Genomic DNA, 18,346 nt, shown 5'->3' with positions numbered 1-18,346 from the left:
TTTCTTTGGGTGAATCCAGTACTCTAATTGTGATTTTGCATAACTAGAGAGTTCTCATTTTTGCATTCAGAATTTATGGGCACATTGTAATATTCCAATTCTATTTTTATTGTGTATTTTTTAATAGAATACTCTGTTCAATCACAACTTATATCATTTGTTGAAATTCACAGGATGCTGGAATTCAGTGAGGAGTTATTTTTAGTTGTTATGCAAATCTTTAATTACATTATCACCATTTTATTGTGTAAAAGTTTTTGCAGATTTTGAAGCAGAATGGTTTCTGTTTTTTTAGCTGTAGAGACAGCTGTTAGTTCTAATGAGGAGTGCTAGCATTACAGTATTTTCGGTGATTGAGACCCGCTCAGGGAGCAGAATGTTCCAGAACAGTCAGTGGTGTGTGAGGAGAAACTGCCGCACTGTCAGCTGGAAGTGTATGCTCCGTTGCTCTCTAGGACAAGATAAATGAGTTTTGTTGTGCTTTGGCAGAGACATCAGCTTTGCCTGGGAATAACAGTATCATGCTGCACCCCAGTGGGATTCAGCTTTTAAATTTATAGCCTATGATTGATAAAGCAAATGAGGGGTCTTATCGCTCCTCAGGTTTGACAAGAGGAATAGTCTTTACTGTGTTTCAGATTTACCTCTTGACTAAATAATAAACCAACTGTTTCATGGAACTTTATGGTTCAGTGTAATAGCTTAATGGCAGGTTTATGAATTCTTATTTTCATCTTTATGGGTAAGTTATTTTTGATGAGGCTTTGCACAACTGTCCTTTTCAGTATTGGGGTTACCAATACATTTGAAATTTATTACCCTGATTATGATTATGTTGGACTGAAATGATGGTAACAGGTTTGTATTCTCAGATCACACAGCATATTGGCTTCTATTTCAGTACTCAGTGGCTTTTAAATATTTCTTCTTGTGGTAGCTCTCTCACTTTAATGTAATGCAGGCTGGTGGTGTAGTAGTATTGTCACTGGACTGCAAGGCAAGTGGTCCCGGATTCAGATCTGGCCAGCTCCTTGATCGCTTTCTATCCGTGCTGGGTTGAGGGTCGAGCTAGCAACTTGGCCTTGTAAAAAAACAGACTAAAATGCTAAAGAAACAGCAAGGTTGTTGCCTGATGTGCGACAAGACGAGGAAAGGAACAACAAAAATAACACTGCTGAAGTGAATTTACAATTTTGGTGTTTTTCCCATATAAAATTTAAAGTTTTAAGACTGCCATTATAATTTAATAAATCATTTCCATGATTAGTTAACCTTTCCTCAATTTTGACCAATCTAATTAAATGGTGTTTCCATCTGCATTTTGTGACTTTCTGGCATGAATGTCAGCTATTGGTTTGGAAACTGAAAGTTAAGTAACACAAGTTTAGACTGAGTCTAAGCAGCTTTCCAAGCGGTAACAACAACTGTCCAGTTGGCCATGGTTATATTTAGATTACCTGCGATGAACAAGAAGCTTGTTTCTTTTTACCGCATTTATTAGCCACATTGCATGAGGATTGTTCCTGTACCCTTGCCTTGCAATCTGCAGCATTGTTTACCTGGTGCTGCTTTATAAACCTTAATTATTTTGAGCATCACCCTGCATCATATTCAAAATCCATTTCTATAAATGTTTCCGCTTTTGGTCTCCGTGCATCTATTAGATAAACTGTAATGAGAGTGGAGGTGGCTGACAAGTATCTGTGAACAGATGATTGTCATCTTAGTTGAACAAAGTGTTATTTTCTCCGGCTTCGTGGTTTAGAGTGATGCAGCTATGGCAAATTGAATTGACACATATATTTAGTACAAGGTGTATTCTCAATAACTTGACAGAAGCTGTAGATGATTGCATTTTATTTTTTGTGTGCAACAGTATACTTCCTGGAATATCTAGTGAGTGTTATTACTATTGCAATAAACCTAATAATGTAATTTATTTTCAAAAATTGCACCCAGTTAATAAACCTGATTTCAATTTTTTTTTGGTAGTCAATTTTTCGTCAAAACTCCCTGTTCTAACCAATGTAATATCATGATTAAAAAAAACTTCAACCATTTTTGTATTTTTAAAACAAAATAAAATTGGGGATCTGGAAAAACACCTTACAAACTTTTGAGATATGTGGTAGAAGTGACAGAAACCAGAAGGGAACAGATTTAGTTTAACAAACCCAAGAACAAGAAGAGGTGACAGCTTTGTGTGATAGCTGTAATGGTTCAGAGTGTGCCATCTTAAATGCTAATGGGATGTCTTCAATGGTAATTTTCAATAGGGCATTGGATTAATTCTTTAAATTGAAAAATTCCAGGTTGTCAAGTAAGAGTCATAGAGTCGTACAGTGCAGAAAAAGGCCCTTCGCCAACCTAGTCCATGTAAACTTCCTACTCCCATCGACTTGTGACGGGACCATTGCCCTCCATCCCCCTACTATCCCTGTACCTATCCAAACTTCTCTTAAATGTTGAAATTGAGCTCGCATTTGTGTTGGCAGCTCATTCCACACTCTCACAACCCTCTGGGTAAAGAAGTTTCCCCTTATGTTCCCCTTAAACTTCTCATCTTTCATCCTTAACCCATGATCTCTGGTTATCGTCGTACAGAATCTTAGTGGAAAAAGCCTGCTTGCATTCACCCTATGTGTACCCCTCATAATTGTGTATGTCTGTATCAAATCTCCTACTTTATAAAGAATAAAGCCCTAACCTATTCAATATTTCCTTATAGCTCAGGTCCTCCAGACCTGGGAACGTCCTTATAAATTTTCTCAGCACTCTTTCAGCCTTGATTATATCTTCCCTGCAGGTAGGTGACCAAAACTGCACACAGTACTCCAAATTAAACCTCACCGATGTCTTATACAACTTAAACGTAGCATTCCAACTCCTATACTCAATACATTGATATAAAGGCCAATGTGCCAAAAGCTTTCTTTATAACCCTATCTACCGGTGACATCACTTTCAATGAATTATGGACCTATATTCCTAGATCCCTTTGTTCTACGACAGTCCTCAGTGCCCTACCGTTTACTGTGTAAGACTTACCCTGGTTGGTCCTACTGAAGTGCAAAACCTCGCATTTGTCTGCATTAAATTCCATCTGGAATGGGATGGAATGGATAGTGTCTATTTAGACAGCTACTTCAAGGCTGGCAAAGTTAGTATGTATTCTGCGGCCTCCTCCTGTGTTTAAGTGTTTCTTTGTTTCAATTGTGAATGGACTAAACGTATCTAGATAGGTCTTCTTAAAATTTTAATCATCAGTGTCTAAGTACAGTGGTTGAGACACGAGACCCCAGATACTGGAATCTGGAGCATAAAAAACTGCTGGATTAAGTTAGTGGTCTGTGGAGAAAAATAGACAGCTGGATTTGAATAGCCCAGAGTTTAAATAATAAGGTTTTATAAATAGTTGTGTGGAACAGTCATGCAGTTAGTACTGCAGCTTCACAGTTCTAGAGTGATCCTGAGCAAGGATGCTGTCCACGTGGAGTTTGCTTGTTCTCCTTTTGACTAAGTGTGCCAAGTCTGGCTTTCTCCAGTGTGCCAGACACTTTCTCTAGATTGCCTATAGTATGGGTGGAGGAGAAGGAGTAGTTTTTTTAGGGTTCAAAAGGAAAACAATGGGATTAGTCATTAAGTGCCTCTTGGCATGGATGTTTCTCTTCTGTATGATTTTAGATTTTGCTATGTATTGGAAATATATTGAATTAATTCAAGTTACTCCATGTTTATTGAGACTGAAAGCTGCTTTTGTTATACATTTCTTTTGAAAATGATGAAAAAGCCTACCTAAATCCTTCATTTGCATATTTAATTAAACATTCAAGTTTAATGAAAATAAATTACATGCGGGTTATGGCAGGGACCATTAGAAGTGAGAGTTTACCAGTTTGTACCATTCAGTTTAGTTGTTGGCAGTTGTCCATCTTCATGGGTCCATTTCTCTCATAAACATAGATTACAAGAGTCTCACTAAAGATCTTGGATGCTAGACTGGAAGGTAGAATTGTCACGCTAATTGTAGCTTCCAAGAATAGTGAGACAGCTGAAATTGGGTTTTGCTGGCTGCCAGTTTGATTATCTTAGCTTCATTATTTGTGTTGTACGAATCACATACAGATTCTGTGAAACAGAAGACCGCTGTGTGAATGAAGTGTGAGCTTTTGAATGGCAGTCTCGTAACAATTATTGCAATAGTGCAAAGACTTGTTTTCTGCGGAGATCATTATACAAATGGCCAGTTTGGCTGCATTTTGTCCGGGGAATCCATGCTCATTATGACTGGCATGCAACTGCTCAGATTTTGCTTGGGAGGATTTCTCTAACTTAGTGTGGTTTCACTGTCAGACATGGAAGTTAGACTTACTTTGAATTGTGCATCTAGAATAAAATCTGAAAGTACTGGTGATCCAAATTCGTTGGGAAAAAAAAGAAAGCTTTTACCGTTTTGTTATGAATAATCTTTGAACAGGCTTTTTTTTAACCTGAGGAGTTAACCATCTTCACTTTTCATGAGGCTAATTGACCTGCTGTGATCTCAATATTTTCATTAGTTAATTATATTGGAATCATTACAGTTCATTAAAAACAGTGCGTTATTTATAAATGGAATGTGATTAATACACTCTATCTTGTCCACCAATTGTTTAAAAAAATGCTTCAGTGTCTTTGCATCAAAGTTGACACCTTTATGCTAAAGTAGTATGCTTTAGCTTAAGGGTGGTATTAAATTAAAGAACCTTGCTCCATTACTGTGGTTTAATCCTTATTAAACCTTAATTTAATGTCAATTTGAATTAAGTGTGCCTGCATAAAAAAGGCCTCTAGTGGCTTGGATGCTGCTAAATTCAATCAGCATCCAGATCAGTATGTAAAATCTGCTTTCCTTGAGTAGCACGCAGACAGAAACAACTGACATTGTAATTTACAAAATATTAAACTTCATTAAATGTTCATTTGTGATCTCATCTTTTTTTGTAGGTCCATCAGGCCCAGACAAAGACAAAGTCTATTTGCTTTAACTAGCAGCATGCACGGAGCACAACATTGCAGTCAAAAATAATTTCAAGGGGAAGTGAATTGTTTCGTGCTGCAACTGAACCCAGAAAAGCAAATAAAGTACTTTGATAGTTTAGACACTGCAATATAATAAACAGCAAGCCAAGCACAGATTGACCAGAACTGTTCTACCAATTTCAGATTCAAGTTTAATTGATCTTCTGTCTCAGGCATACGGAAGAGGAGCAGAAGTTTTCCATTTGACTCCTCAAGCCAGATTACCAGCCATAAATATTTTAGACTTGTCTGATGTTAGTTCAGTTCCACTTTTCTGTCTGTGCTTCATAAATGTTCACTTTTCCAGAGACCAAAAGTTTGTTTAGGCCTTGAACTCAGTAATTTGGACTTCATAACCTCTGAAATGGAAAAATGCAAAGATTCTTGATTCAGACAAGAAATTTCTCCATGTCTCTGTCTTAAATGGGCAGTCCTTATTCTGCAGCTATATCGTTAATTATGAGGGGAAGCAGACTCACTTAAGTATCCTTCACTTAGTCTTAGTAAAGGTCAAGGAGTGACATCATGTTTGTTGTTTTATGTTAATTATTTCTGCCCATTCTGCGGGCACTGTTCTCTTTACAGGGCACGGTTGCAGTAATCTATTGTCTAATTTGGGGTGATGGCAAATTTGGTTCCAAGCCAGATGATTCTGGTCTCGGTTCATAAAGTTGAAATTTCCTTTGAGGGTCAAAGATTGGAATCTCATTGGATTTCTGGGCTGTCTTGGAAATCAAATGGCTGGTGTTTAACTTTTATTTTTCAATGTAATTTCTTTTGAGGTTGAATAATAAATCTCAGAATTTCCTGGGAATATTGAAAGCAGGGAATTTAATGGAGCCATTTCAATCTTTTGTATATACTGTATGTGAAGACTTTAAATCATAAAATACAAATATCTGGGAAATACCAAACAAAGATGCCACCTAATTTACTCACTTGCACATGTGCACATGCCTCTAGGTCACTAGCAGTTTAAAAGCTGGTTAGTGCTTATAACCCAAGATGATGATACTTAGTCAGCGGAAGAACTAGTTACTCAGTATCATCCTTCACCAGCTTCAAATGTGCAAAGGTTTACTGTTAAGATAAATGATAAGAAACTTGGGTAGCAATTTCATAGCTCAAAGCTGTCTGATGTTTTGATGTTAAGCTATTTACTGTTTTTTAAAATCTCTTTCAGTACTGTAACATCGGCTGTCTTTACTGTGGGGGATAACGTTGTATCAGGCAGTGACGACAGAACGGTGAAGGTCTGGGATCTGAAGAACATGCGATCTCCTATAGCAACCATTCGTACCGACTCAGCTGTCAACAGGTGAATGTTTTTAATTGTATCTTGATATGATAAATCATAGGTTATTAAATAAATTTCTTTCTCCCGGTCACTTGATTCATTCTCTTGCCCAATGTCCTCTTCTCCCTTAGAACCTTTATTATTATGCCATGCGTCTGTCCATTTTAATTCTATACTATATATTGTTCCTAGGCCAAGGCAAAGGTTAGTTGTTTTCTGCTTTGAATCCACTATTACTGTCTTTCTCCGTTTTACTTTAAATTCACAAATCACATCTGTAGTCTTCAACTTCTGTTTCCTATCAAAACACCTAAATGTGACTTGGAGAGAAATGCCAGCAATGATCTGAAACTCTGTGTGTGTATGTGACAGAAACACATTTGGTCTTAGGCTATCTTTCAGTCATTACTGGAAGAGATACTTAAACATACTAATAAAAATTTGTTTCCCGGCATGGCAAATTCAAGACTTTTTAAGTTCTACACTCTTACAGTATTAACAAAATCAGAATTTGAAGCTTTTTTCTTCAGCAAATTTGGTCTGAAGATGCCTCTCACTATTGACATATTAAGTATGTTCAAAGCTTGTAACCTTTAAGTTCATGCAGTATTTAGAGTCATCGAGCAATAACGCACAGATAAAGGCCCTTCAACCCAGTGAGTCTATGCCAACCACAGTGTACGCCCAGCTACTTCCAAGTTCCTGCATTTGGTCATCTCCCTCTATACCCCACCCTTCCAAGTACTACTTAAATGATAAAAATGTATCTGCCTTAATCACTTCTACTGGCACACCACCTTTGTGAAAAAATTGCCCCTCAGGTCCCTTTTAAATCTTACACTGCTCCTCCTAAACCTATCACTATTGACAACACCACTTAATATCATGTGAAATGCAAACTTAATGATCAAACCTTGAGCACTCTCATCTGCATCATTTATATAAATCAATAACAAGGGTCCCAACACTGACTCCTGTGGCACTAGCCTCCATTCTGAGAAACAACCATTCTCTGCTTCGTACCTCAGCCAATTTTTAATCCACCTAATCAATTCTACCCAAATTCTATGGGAGCTGGCATGCCAATATAAAATCTGGGGTGTTTTGATAACTGGGATTATTCATTGGAACCAAGTGTTCTGCTAGTCCTAATGTCAAACTTTAGAAAATTGTTAATACGTGAATTACGTGATCTTAATTTTCACCCAATAATCTTTCAAAAAAGCTGCTAAAGATGGATTGAATGTTATATTCTAACACAGGGAGTCCTGTATGGCTGTCTACATATATTTAATTTCTCTTGGTGGTAAATTGAATATCTATCAAAATATATCTGGAAGGATTTCTAAAATTAAAATGGAAATCCTGGAAAATCATGTCAGGTTGAATCTGTGGGAAGAGAAACAGAGCTAATGTTTTGGGTCAAAGACCCTTCATCAGAGGATTGAAGGATTCCAACATTTCCAAGAAGTATTGGGAAAATTAGTCAGACTTATTTGAAGTTCTGAATAATCTGTTGGCATTTTGGGTCATAACTGTGTCTCCCACAGTTTGCGTTAACCTTTATTAATTTTGGCTGCTCCACTATGATTCTTCAGATTTGTGTATCTGGAGCCGAGAGGTAATATTGCAGCTATATAGGACCCTGGTCAAGCCCCACTTGGAGTACTGTGCTCAATTCTGGTCACCTCACTACAGGAAGGATGTGGAAACCATAGCAAGGGTGCAGAGGAGATTTACAAGGATGTTGCCTGAATTGGGGAACATGCCTTATAGGAATCGGTTGAGTGAACCTGGCCTTTTCTCCTTGGAGTGACGGAGGATGAGAGGTGACCTGATAGAGGTATATAAGATAATGAGAGGCATTGATTGTGTGGATAGCCAGAGGCTTTTTCCCAGGGCTGAAATGGCTAGCAGAAGAGGACATAGTTTTAAGGTGCTTGGAAGTAGGTACAGAGGAGATGTCAGGGGTAAGTTTTTTTAAATATAAATGCAGAGAGTGGTGAGTGCATGGAATGGACTGCCGGCAGCGGTGGTGGAAGTGGAAACGATAGGGTCTTTTAAGAGACTCCTGGATGGATACATGGAGCTTAGAAAAATAGAGGGCTATGAGTGAGCCTAGGTAGTTTCAAAGTAAGGACATGTTTGGCACAGCTTTGTGGGCCGAAGGGCCTGTACTGTGCTGTAGGTTTTCTATGTTTCTATGTTTCTAAACTGATATCAAACTGAACATGTTTCCCAGTTGTGTTGAATATAGTACGAGGGGTCTATATCCACTTTATATTTTCCAAATCGTGTATTGACTCAGTTACTATGTGAACAATTAAGCAAGAGAGTCAATCAGTATAGATTTTATATCTGGGCACTGGAGGTGACATGCACCATTGAATTTCCTGATTCATAAACGGAATCGTGGAAGCATCTGCAGGTTGAGCAATATCTGCTGAGAGCTGCAGATGGGTTAATATTTACGGTATATGGATCTTTGTCAGAACTGTAAGACAAATTTATATTTTCATATTTATGGAAGAAAAGTTTGAGTAAAAGGTTCTAATTAAGCAAGAAGTGGAAAGCACTTCACTGCTTGAGACTTCCCTCCTGTAGTTAATTTATTTAAATTCTAGTTTTCTACTTTCCAATTTTCTCATTTAATACCAAACCTGGCTTAATAAAGAAACTTATCTATAAAGCACACCCATAAAATTGGGTGAAGATCAGTGGTGCCACTCGAGCAACTCTGCTTCTTTCATTTTGGAATGGACAGACAGACAAGCCACTAGTATTTCCTTTTCCTGATAGTGAGGAGAGATAATTATTGTAAAAGTGGAATTAAATTCTAATCATGCCTATACCATTTTACAGGATTTTGAGGTCACATAGTGCTTGCGACGTTCAGTAGCATTTTATTAGGCTTCTTTTGAGTGTTACTGTGGAAAGAAAAGTATTAACTGTTTCCAGTACCTGAAGTCCCCGATTCTGATTTGTTTAAGGCCATGCAACTTCTGAGCCCTTCCGCTGGTTGGGGTCAACCATGAATGTTGCATTCCAGCTGTCGATGTGACACACAAGCCAGGGCACTGCGATATGGAGAGCAAGCTGTAGCCCATGTAGCTCCTCTTTTCTGCGCAGCTGATAAATCCAAAGGAGTGGCAGAGACCGATACAGTTTGGCACCAGCAGCATTGCAGGAGTTGCCAGTCAGTGTTGAACTTAGGGATTCCAGCTCTGGATTTTTTCTCGTCCAGAAGCCGTCCCCATGAGTGGGTATAGGTGCAAGGCAGTGGAGGTTTGAGATCAGAGTTTTCCTGCTTCTAGATAAGCAGCCAACTACTGCTGATGAGCCCCATCTGCCTGGAGTGACTGGTTTCAAGGCACCAATAACCGAGCTTTGCCCCATCTGTTGTCAGTAGAGCGCTTCTGACTTGAAGTGCAACTTAAAATTGATGAAATTGAAGGACATAGATTTAGAGTAAGGAAGAAAGATTTAGGGGAACATGAGGGGGACCTTCTTCATCTTGAATCTTCTCCAAAGATATACACTTTTTTTGTGGTGGAGAGACTTGAGTTCCTGAGATTCCAAGGTTGATGTCATCTGGAACTTGGTTCCTGTTAGGGTCACCATGGTGGTAAGGTCATGGGGGAAGGTTCTAGACAAAGAGCGATTCAGCCAAGACCTCAACAGTGGAGCTGATGGAAGGCAATGGCATATCTCAGCAGCAGTGAAGGTGGAGAAAGGCTGTAGCAGTGAAAGGACCCCGCCATCTTGCATTCCACGGCACTGGATCCTAACCTCGTTCTGTTGTGGTCCATGTGGAGGCTGCTCATGGATCAGCCTCCCCATACTAAACAAAGTTATACAAAGGCATTCTCCATGAAGGGAATAATCCCTTGGGAGAACGTCATACCCAATTTGAGTGATAACAATACCTGGAATGTACTGTCTGTGCCAGGATCACTGACAGCCTTTAAATCTCTCGGTAAGTACTTGATTTGCTAAGACATAGTAGAACAAGTGCTGGAAGGTGAGATTAATGTGGAAGGGTGCACCCTAGTCATTATAGACATTGGGCTAAAAGGCCTGTTTCCATGTTGTGTAATTCCATGATACTATGGTCTCTTAGCTCTCACTAGAATTTAACTTAGATAAATACAAAGTGTTACATTTTGGTAAGTTAAACCAAGGCAGGTCTACCATAGTAAATGGCAGGGCCCTGGTGTTGTAGGATAGGGACACCTCTGGATACAAGTACATACTTTCCTAAAGGAAGTAACCCAGGTAGACAAGGTTGATGAAGAAGGCATTTGGCATGCTTGCTTTGATCAACCAGGGTACAGGGTATTGAGTACAAGAGTTGGGATGTCATGTTTTAAATGTATAGGCAATGATGAGACTACACCTGGAATACTGTGTGCAGTTCTGGCTGCCAGATATAGGAGGGATGTCATTCAGGTGGAAAGGATGCAGAAGAGGTTCACAACAACGTTCCTGGGTTTAGACGACTTGATCTAAAAGGTGAGATTGGTTAGGCCTGGACTTCTTTTTCCCTAGAATGTCGAAGCCTAAGTGGTGATTTTATAGAGGTTTATAAAATCATGAGGGGCATTGATAAAATGAATGGTCACTGTTTCTTTTTCCCACGTGACAGAAGTCTAACACTAGAGAGCATGAATTTGAAGGGAAAACTTCTCAAGGGTATTTTTTTCATACAGAGGGTAGTGGTTGTGTGGTATGACCTGCCAAAGGAAATAGTGGAAGTGAGTACAATTACAGTGTTTAAAAGACATTTAGATAGGTGTATAGATAGGAAGAGCTCAGAGAATTATGCAGGCAAATGGGACCTGCTCAGTTAGGCAGTTTGATCAGCATGGACGAGATGGGCTAACAAACCTGTTTTCATCCTGTTTCACTCTGACTCTGAATCCACTGCCTCCAGTGTTTTAGTCTTCGATCTCAGTGTACTGTAGTATATAATGAAATATACGCACTTTGATAATAAATTATTTACTTTGAACTTTGAAGATCCACAAGTGGTTGATGTATTATTGCAGATGGTTCTTCCCTCACAGATTCCATTCCTTATGTCTTGTCCCTTCTGTTCCCACTTTATATCTCTAACACGCGAAAAAAAAACACACATAAATTGCTTGAGGAACTCAGAGGGTTGAGGAGCATCTGTGTTTAGGATGGTCGAGAGGGGAAAGATCCTCACCATCTTTTTAACCATGGCCTTCCCTCCACCTCAAGGAGTCACTACTCCTCACGTTCAACTCTTCATGCTTTCCATAATTTCCAACTTGATTTTATCATTCTACACATCCACCCCTCTGCTTTCAGCACTCTGGGCAGATATTTCAAAGACTCCACCCACCCTGGGCATTCTGTCTTCTCCACTGTTCTATTGAGCAGAAGATGCAAAGTGTGAAAGCAGGTACAATTTGGCTCAAGCTTCTTTCCAGCTGCTATCAGACTTTTGAATAGACCTCTTGTGCAATAAGATGTTCTCTATACTTCACAGTGTAACTTGTTACAATTGTGCACCTTATTTTTATTTTTACCGGAAATGCAGTTTCTCTATATCTGTTAACATTTTATTTTGTATTGTTATTGTTTTACATTGTTCTATCTCAATGCATTGTGTAATGATATGATCAGTATGCACAGTATACAAGACTAGATTTTCTCTGTATCTTGATACATGTGACGATAATATTCCAATTCCTGGTATATCTTTTCTAGTTCACCAAAGGGAAGGTTAATTGTTTGAGGTAGAACATTAACCTTGATATTATTGAATGGCAGAAGTGCCAAACACCAAAAGGCTTCCTGCTGCTCCCACTTATAGTATACTCCTAACAAACTAAAACATGAAGTTGATTTCTTTTATGCAGTGCTTACCCCATTCTCATCATTGTCAAAGCTCAAGATCACTCTATGCTTGTGGTAAGACAGAATGATTTGATAAATTAGAAAATTCCACCTCCAGAGAAAGTGGTTCATGGGGTTGGCCATTAGATGTGTCCTTTGTTGAGTTTGATCTCCATTTAATGCTATTGATCTTGTAGAAACCCAATAATTCTGGGCAAATGAAAGAACAATCATCCAAGGCTTTAATCTTTAATCTTATAGCTCCTGCTGGAGTGGTTGTGAATGTCAGGTGTGGATAGCATTAGGCTGAGTCCCCGGCTCACTTTAGCACAATACCAGAAGCCTGTGCCTAAATCCACATTCAAGGATTGTGGACGTGGATGTTATTGGTTGTTGAATGAACCAGCATACCCAGAGGAGGGGACCATATGGAAGAGGTGGAATAAGGAGATTATAATTGCTTGTATTACCTATGAGCATTAGTATTTTAAGAGGGGGAATTAAAAATATAGTACAGCTGGTCCTACATCACAAAGTCAAAAGGAAACTCTAGCACTGCAAAGGTTACAGATTAAAATGCAAGTGAAAAAGCAAAGCTTTAAGTAAATTTTGACATTATTGTTCTTGGTTTGCAATGACATTTGCACATCTGTGCCTTTTTATTAGATCTGGATTACAGTTAAAATTCAGAAATGCCTATGTCAATGCACTTCTTGTAGGGATATTTGTGAACTTAGCTCTTTTTATAAGAAATATCTTAAAGGATAGATGGGAAGCCTTTGCTTTGTTTGTCTTGCCATGTCATGCATTCTCTTTCATATCGAGAACTTAATTCTTTTTCTCACATTTTCCAAATCTGTCAAGTGTCCTTTAACTGATTTTGAGGAAGTACCTTCTAATTAAAGGCGGAGTAACTCTGATTATGTCTCAAGTTAAAGCCATGACTGTACTAAGTGACAGGGTCAGTAGGGGGATGGCAGGACTGAACCAGTCACCTTACACTAAACTCCTGATTGTTACTCTGACATTTTTTTTTTGAAATTACACATTCATAAAGGCAGGATAAGAGTAAAATTCTTAAACTTGGTCCTTTATCAAAGCTTTTGCTCATAGAAGGTATAAAGTATGTTTTGGTGATGTTATCTATAGTAAGGCTGGCTGCATCACAGCTTGGTATTGAAACACCAATACCTCTGAACAGAAAATCCTACAAAAAGTAGTGTATATAGCTCAGTCCATCACAGATAAAGCCCTGCCTACCATTGAGCATATCTGTATGAAGCACTGTCGCAGGAAAGCAACGTCATCAGGGATACTCTTCCAGCCAGGTCATGCTCTCTTCTTGCTGCTTCCAATGGGTAGAAGGTACCAGGAGCTTCAGTACTCATACCACCAGGTTCAGGAACAGTTATTGCTGCTCATTCATCAGGCTCAGGAATGGTTATTGCCCTTCATCCATTAGGCTCAGGAATGGCTATTACCTCTCATCCATCAGGCTCTTGAACCAAAAGGGATAACTTCACTCAATTTCACTTGCCCCATCATTGAAATGGCCCCACAACCTATGAACTCACTTTCAAGGACTCTTAATCTCATGTTCTTGATACTTATTAGTTATTTATTATTATTTTTATTTATTTTTGTATATTCACAGTTTGCTGTTTTTTGCACACTGAATGCCCAAGTCGGTGCAGTCTTTTCATGATTCTATTGTAGATTTATTGAGTATGCTGCAAGAAAATGAATCTCTGGGTTGTATATGGTGACATATATGCATTCTGATAAATTTTAGTTTGAGCTTTATGAAATCCTTATCACATAAGGCCGATCACTTATCGTGAGAATGGTGGCTAGTTTCAAACTAGAGTTGCAGGGGGTTGGGAACCAGGGTGCCAGAACAGTTGGTGGAGAGGTTGTGGAGGCAGATGTTGGTAAGACCCTAGACAAAGTTAAGAATCAGAAGGTTGAGCATGGTGCGACTAGTGTCCTGCATATATTTCAAAGCAAGAAGTAGGAAAGGCAGATAATAGTGCTAAAGTTGAGGTAGCTGGTTTACAAACACAGGCAATGTGTAGTGAGGAGGGGTTGTTGATGGGGCAAAGTTGTAGTCAACAGGATGAGTTACAATGTAAAAGGCAGACAGAATCGGAAACGTCAATACAGGACTGAAGGTGTTATATTTGAATGTATGCAGTATTTGAAATAGGGTAGATGAACTTGCAGAACAGTTGCAGGTTGGCGGTTATGATGTTGTAAGCATCACTCACTCATGGCTGAAAGAAGATTGTAACTGGGAGCTTAATGTCCAAGGATACACATTGTATTGAAAAGACAGGCAGGAAGGCCGAAGGGGTGGAATTGCTCTGTTGGTTTTAAAAAAACAAAATCAAGTCATTAGAAAGAGGTGACGTAGGGTCGGAAGGTGTTGAATCATTGTGGATAAAGCTAAGGAACTGCAAGGGTAAAAAGACCCTACTGGGAGTTCAAAGGTCCAGTTTAATGTCAGAGAAATGTATACAATGTACATCCTGAAATGCTGTTTCTTCGCAAAACATCCATGAAAACAGAGAAGTGCCCCAAAGAATGAACGGCAGTTAAACGTGAGAACCCCAAGTTCACCCCCCAGCTCCCCCCTCCCATGCATAGAGGCAGCAAGGCAATGATACCCCACTCCCCCACCCCCGGGCAAAAAAATGTGCGCCCGCTACAGAGCACAAGTGTGAGCTAGGCGATAGCAAAGACACAGACCTACAGTTACCCCAAAGGCTATCACATTTCATCTGACATTCGACATACCACAGGTTCTCTCTCTCCCTAATAAGGGAGAGGGAGGTGTCCTCCAGTTTCACAGCGAGCGGGAGACTTAACAACAACCCGCTGGTTTACTATGTTAAAAAGTTTGTTTTGTTGCTTTTTACAAGCTCTGTGCCTAAAGATCTCGGGTCTTCGGGCCCACAGCGGAAGATTTTCCAGCCTCCTCAATGACACACATCTCCTGCCGTGACACTGACCCTCGATCCGCCCGTCACCGGAGCCCCAAGATCTTAGGTTTCCAAACACTAGGCTGACTCTCAGGCTGAACCCTTGGCCAGACCTGAAACCCCGAGAATGGGTCCCATTCCCGCAAAGAACCGAAGTCTGCGTGTGGTATGTGAAGTCCAGGTCAGGGTCTTCAAAAGAACCCTGAAAGGGAAAAATAAAAATATTAAAGATGGAAATAGAGCTGTTTCTGAAGATGCAAGGAGTCGCCGTTTAGTGCCATTTTAACTCTGCCTCTGGGTTTACAGATCTGCAAACAGTAGTAAGAGCGTGGCCAACAAATTACAACGGGAGATAGAAAATGCATAACAAAAGGGCAATGTTACAATAGTCGTGGGACTTTGATATGCAGGTGGAGTGGGATAAGTAGGTTGGTGTTGTGTCCAATCAAGAACCTATCAATGCCTTAAATACACCCAGCAACCTTGTTTCCACAGCTGCTTGTGGTAACAAATTCACCACCCCCTAGCAAAAGAAGTTTCTCTACATCTCTGTTTCAAATGGATGCCCTTCTATCCTGAGGCTGTGGCCTCTTGTCCTAGACTCCCCCACCATGGGAAATCCTTTCTACATCTACTCTATCTTGACTTTTCAATATTCAAAAGATATTGAAGAGATATTGAGTTGATCTAAATTGTATCGTTGTGGCACTGTAAATGTTGAGATTTTACATGCTTATCTTTTCTAAGGTCAAATCTGCCTTGGTTGTCTCAAGGCATTCCAGATATCAGTATTCTGAGTCTTTTCCAGTGTTATCTTGTTTTGTTCACAGTTTGTTGCTCTAGCCTCTGTGTACTCCATCTAGTTCTTCTTCACATATTCCATAAACTTTCCCTTAGTTCCTTAGGTAGTGTTGAGGAAGCAGAGAGTTTGCAGATGGAGCTAGCCGGATTAGGAGAATGGGCAGAATAATGGCAGATGGAATACAGTGTAGGGAAGTGTATGGTTATGCATTTTGATAGAAAGAATAAAGTCTTAGATTGTTTTCTAAACGGAGAAAATTTACAAATCAGAGGTGCAAAGGGACTTGAGAGTCCTTGTGCAGGATTTCCTGAAGGTTAAATAGCAGTGTGAGTCAGTGGTAAGGAAGACAAGACTTTGTTAGCATTCATTACAAGAGGACTAGTACATAAAAGCAAGGATGTAATGCTGAGGCTTCATAAGGTATTGGTCAGATGCACTTGGAGTATTGTGAACAGTTTTGAGCCCCTTATCTAAGAAAGAATGGAGAGACTCCAAGTTCACAAGAATGATCCCGGAAATGAAAAGTTTAAAATATGAGGAGTGTTTGGCTCTGGGCCTGTACTCGCTGGAGTTCAGAAGAATGGAGGGGGGTATCTCATTGAAACCTGTCGAATATTGAAAAGTCTAGATAAAACGGACTTGAAGATGATGTTTTGTGTAGTGGTAGAGTCTAGGACCACAGCCTCAAAAAACAAGGATGTCCCTTTAGAACATAGATGAGTAGGAACTTTGTTAGCCAGAGGGTGGTGAATCTAGGGAATTCATTGCCACAGATGACTGTGAAGGCCAAGTCTTTGGGTATATTTAAAGCAGGGGTTGATAGGTTCTTATTAGTAAGGGCATCAAAGGTTATGGAGAGAAGGCAGAAGAATGGGATTGAGAGGAATAATTGAGAGTCATGATGGAATGGTAGAAAGACTTGATGGACCAAATAACTTAACTCTGCTCCTATGTCTTATGGTCTATTTTGTGTATATCTCCCAAAACTCTCTTAAATGTCTCTGTTCTGCTTCTTCGATTACTCCAAGTAAATGATCTGGCACCATTCTGATAAATGGCTTCAGCACCCACTCTGTTGCCAAAGTGCCCTTTCCAAATCGGTGTGTCTAGAATAGAAAAGAAGAGTCTACCAAAGATCTGGGAAGGTGAAATCTACCAATGATCTTGGAGACAGGAAATATTAAATAACCTCATTTCCTTTTTGGCACATGAATCATCTTCCTGATTTCAGTGCTCTGCTAACAATTTTAGAATGGAGCCAAATTGAAAGAAATAGTGTCTAACAAAAAAAAGCTCTAGATGGTTTCCCTTATTCAAGATTGTTTAATGTTATTTCCAGTGCACAAGTGTAAAGGAGAATGAAATAATTGTTAATCTGAATCCAATGCAGCACAAAAGCCACTAAGATAAAGAGAATAATAAAAATTAATGAATATAAATACATCAGATAGCTTATATGCATAGACTCCTTAAAGTGATGCCAGGTGCACGAATGTCTGTACATAAGGTGACTGACAGGAAGTGATAAATTAGTGGTGGTAGGGGGTATGTTGAGTGGGTTAGTGGATGGAGATGCTGATCAGCTTTCTACTTGGGGTAAGTACCTCTCTTTGAGTCTGGTGGTCCTAGTGTGGATGCTACATAGCCTTCTCCCTGATGGGAGTGGGACAAACAATCCATGAGCAGGGTGGGTGGGATCCTTCATGCTCTGATTGAGGCAGAGGGTTAGCAACATTTTCCTTGGGAAATGTCACATGGTTTGAGCCCTTTTACAATGTCTTTGATGGAGTGGCACTGAACAATGAACGGTACTGGAAAAATTATTATTTCTTTATCAGAAGAAAAAAAAACATTTAGCTGTTGCTGACTGCAGTTATTTGATAGGATATAAATGCAATTAAGGATCGTGACAATTAACATGTTTTGCTGTTGCTTGAAGGCTTTTAAAAAAGGAAATCTAATTATTATGCTTATTAAGATAGTGTCTTGGAATTGAATGTGGGAGGTTGAATTTTGTTTAAAAAGTCCTTTCAACAGCAGAGCTTTCTTAGGCAGCAGTGTTTTTTTATATAAAGTTCTTAGTCATTATCAATGCCCAGCAAATACTCCAATGGAATAAAGAGTGGAAACGTCCACTCTCAATACTAACAGTAAAGTGTAAATCAGTATCATGGAAATTAGGAAGACTATTTATTTCATTCAGCCAGCAGAGTGGAACTGTCCTCCGATTGCAGCGTCCATTTAATTCAAATAATTTTTAGCTTTTTCGCTTCCAGTATTTTATCAGTCAGTTTCTTTGCAAGTACAGCCAAAACATTAATGAGAAACAAAAATAGAACC

General features: G+C 39.3%; 1 protein-coding gene across 5 annotated transcripts in view; it reads left to right on the top strand.

Moving 5' to 3' along the window:
• Positions 1–18,346, top strand: part of wdr37 (WD repeat domain 37) — a 128,508-nt gene that overhangs the window by 99,547 nt on the left and 10,615 nt on the right. For all 5 annotated transcript variants that reach the window (XM_073054845.1, XM_073054843.1, XM_073054844.1 and 2 more), the window contains one exon: positions 6,245–6,379. In XM_073054845.1, the coding sequence (XP_072910946.1) occupies positions 6,245–6,379 (135 nt within the window). The remainder of the gene's footprint in view (positions 1–6,244; positions 6,380–18,346) is intronic.

Source organism: Hemitrygon akajei, chromosome 8 (genome assembly GCF_048418815.1).
Source record: "Hemitrygon akajei chromosome 8, sHemAka1.3, whole genome shotgun sequence".
Lineage (NCBI taxonomy): Eukaryota > Metazoa > Chordata > Chondrichthyes > Myliobatiformes > Dasyatidae > Hemitrygon > Hemitrygon akajei.
This window is presented reverse-complemented; position numbering and strand designations above follow the sequence as displayed.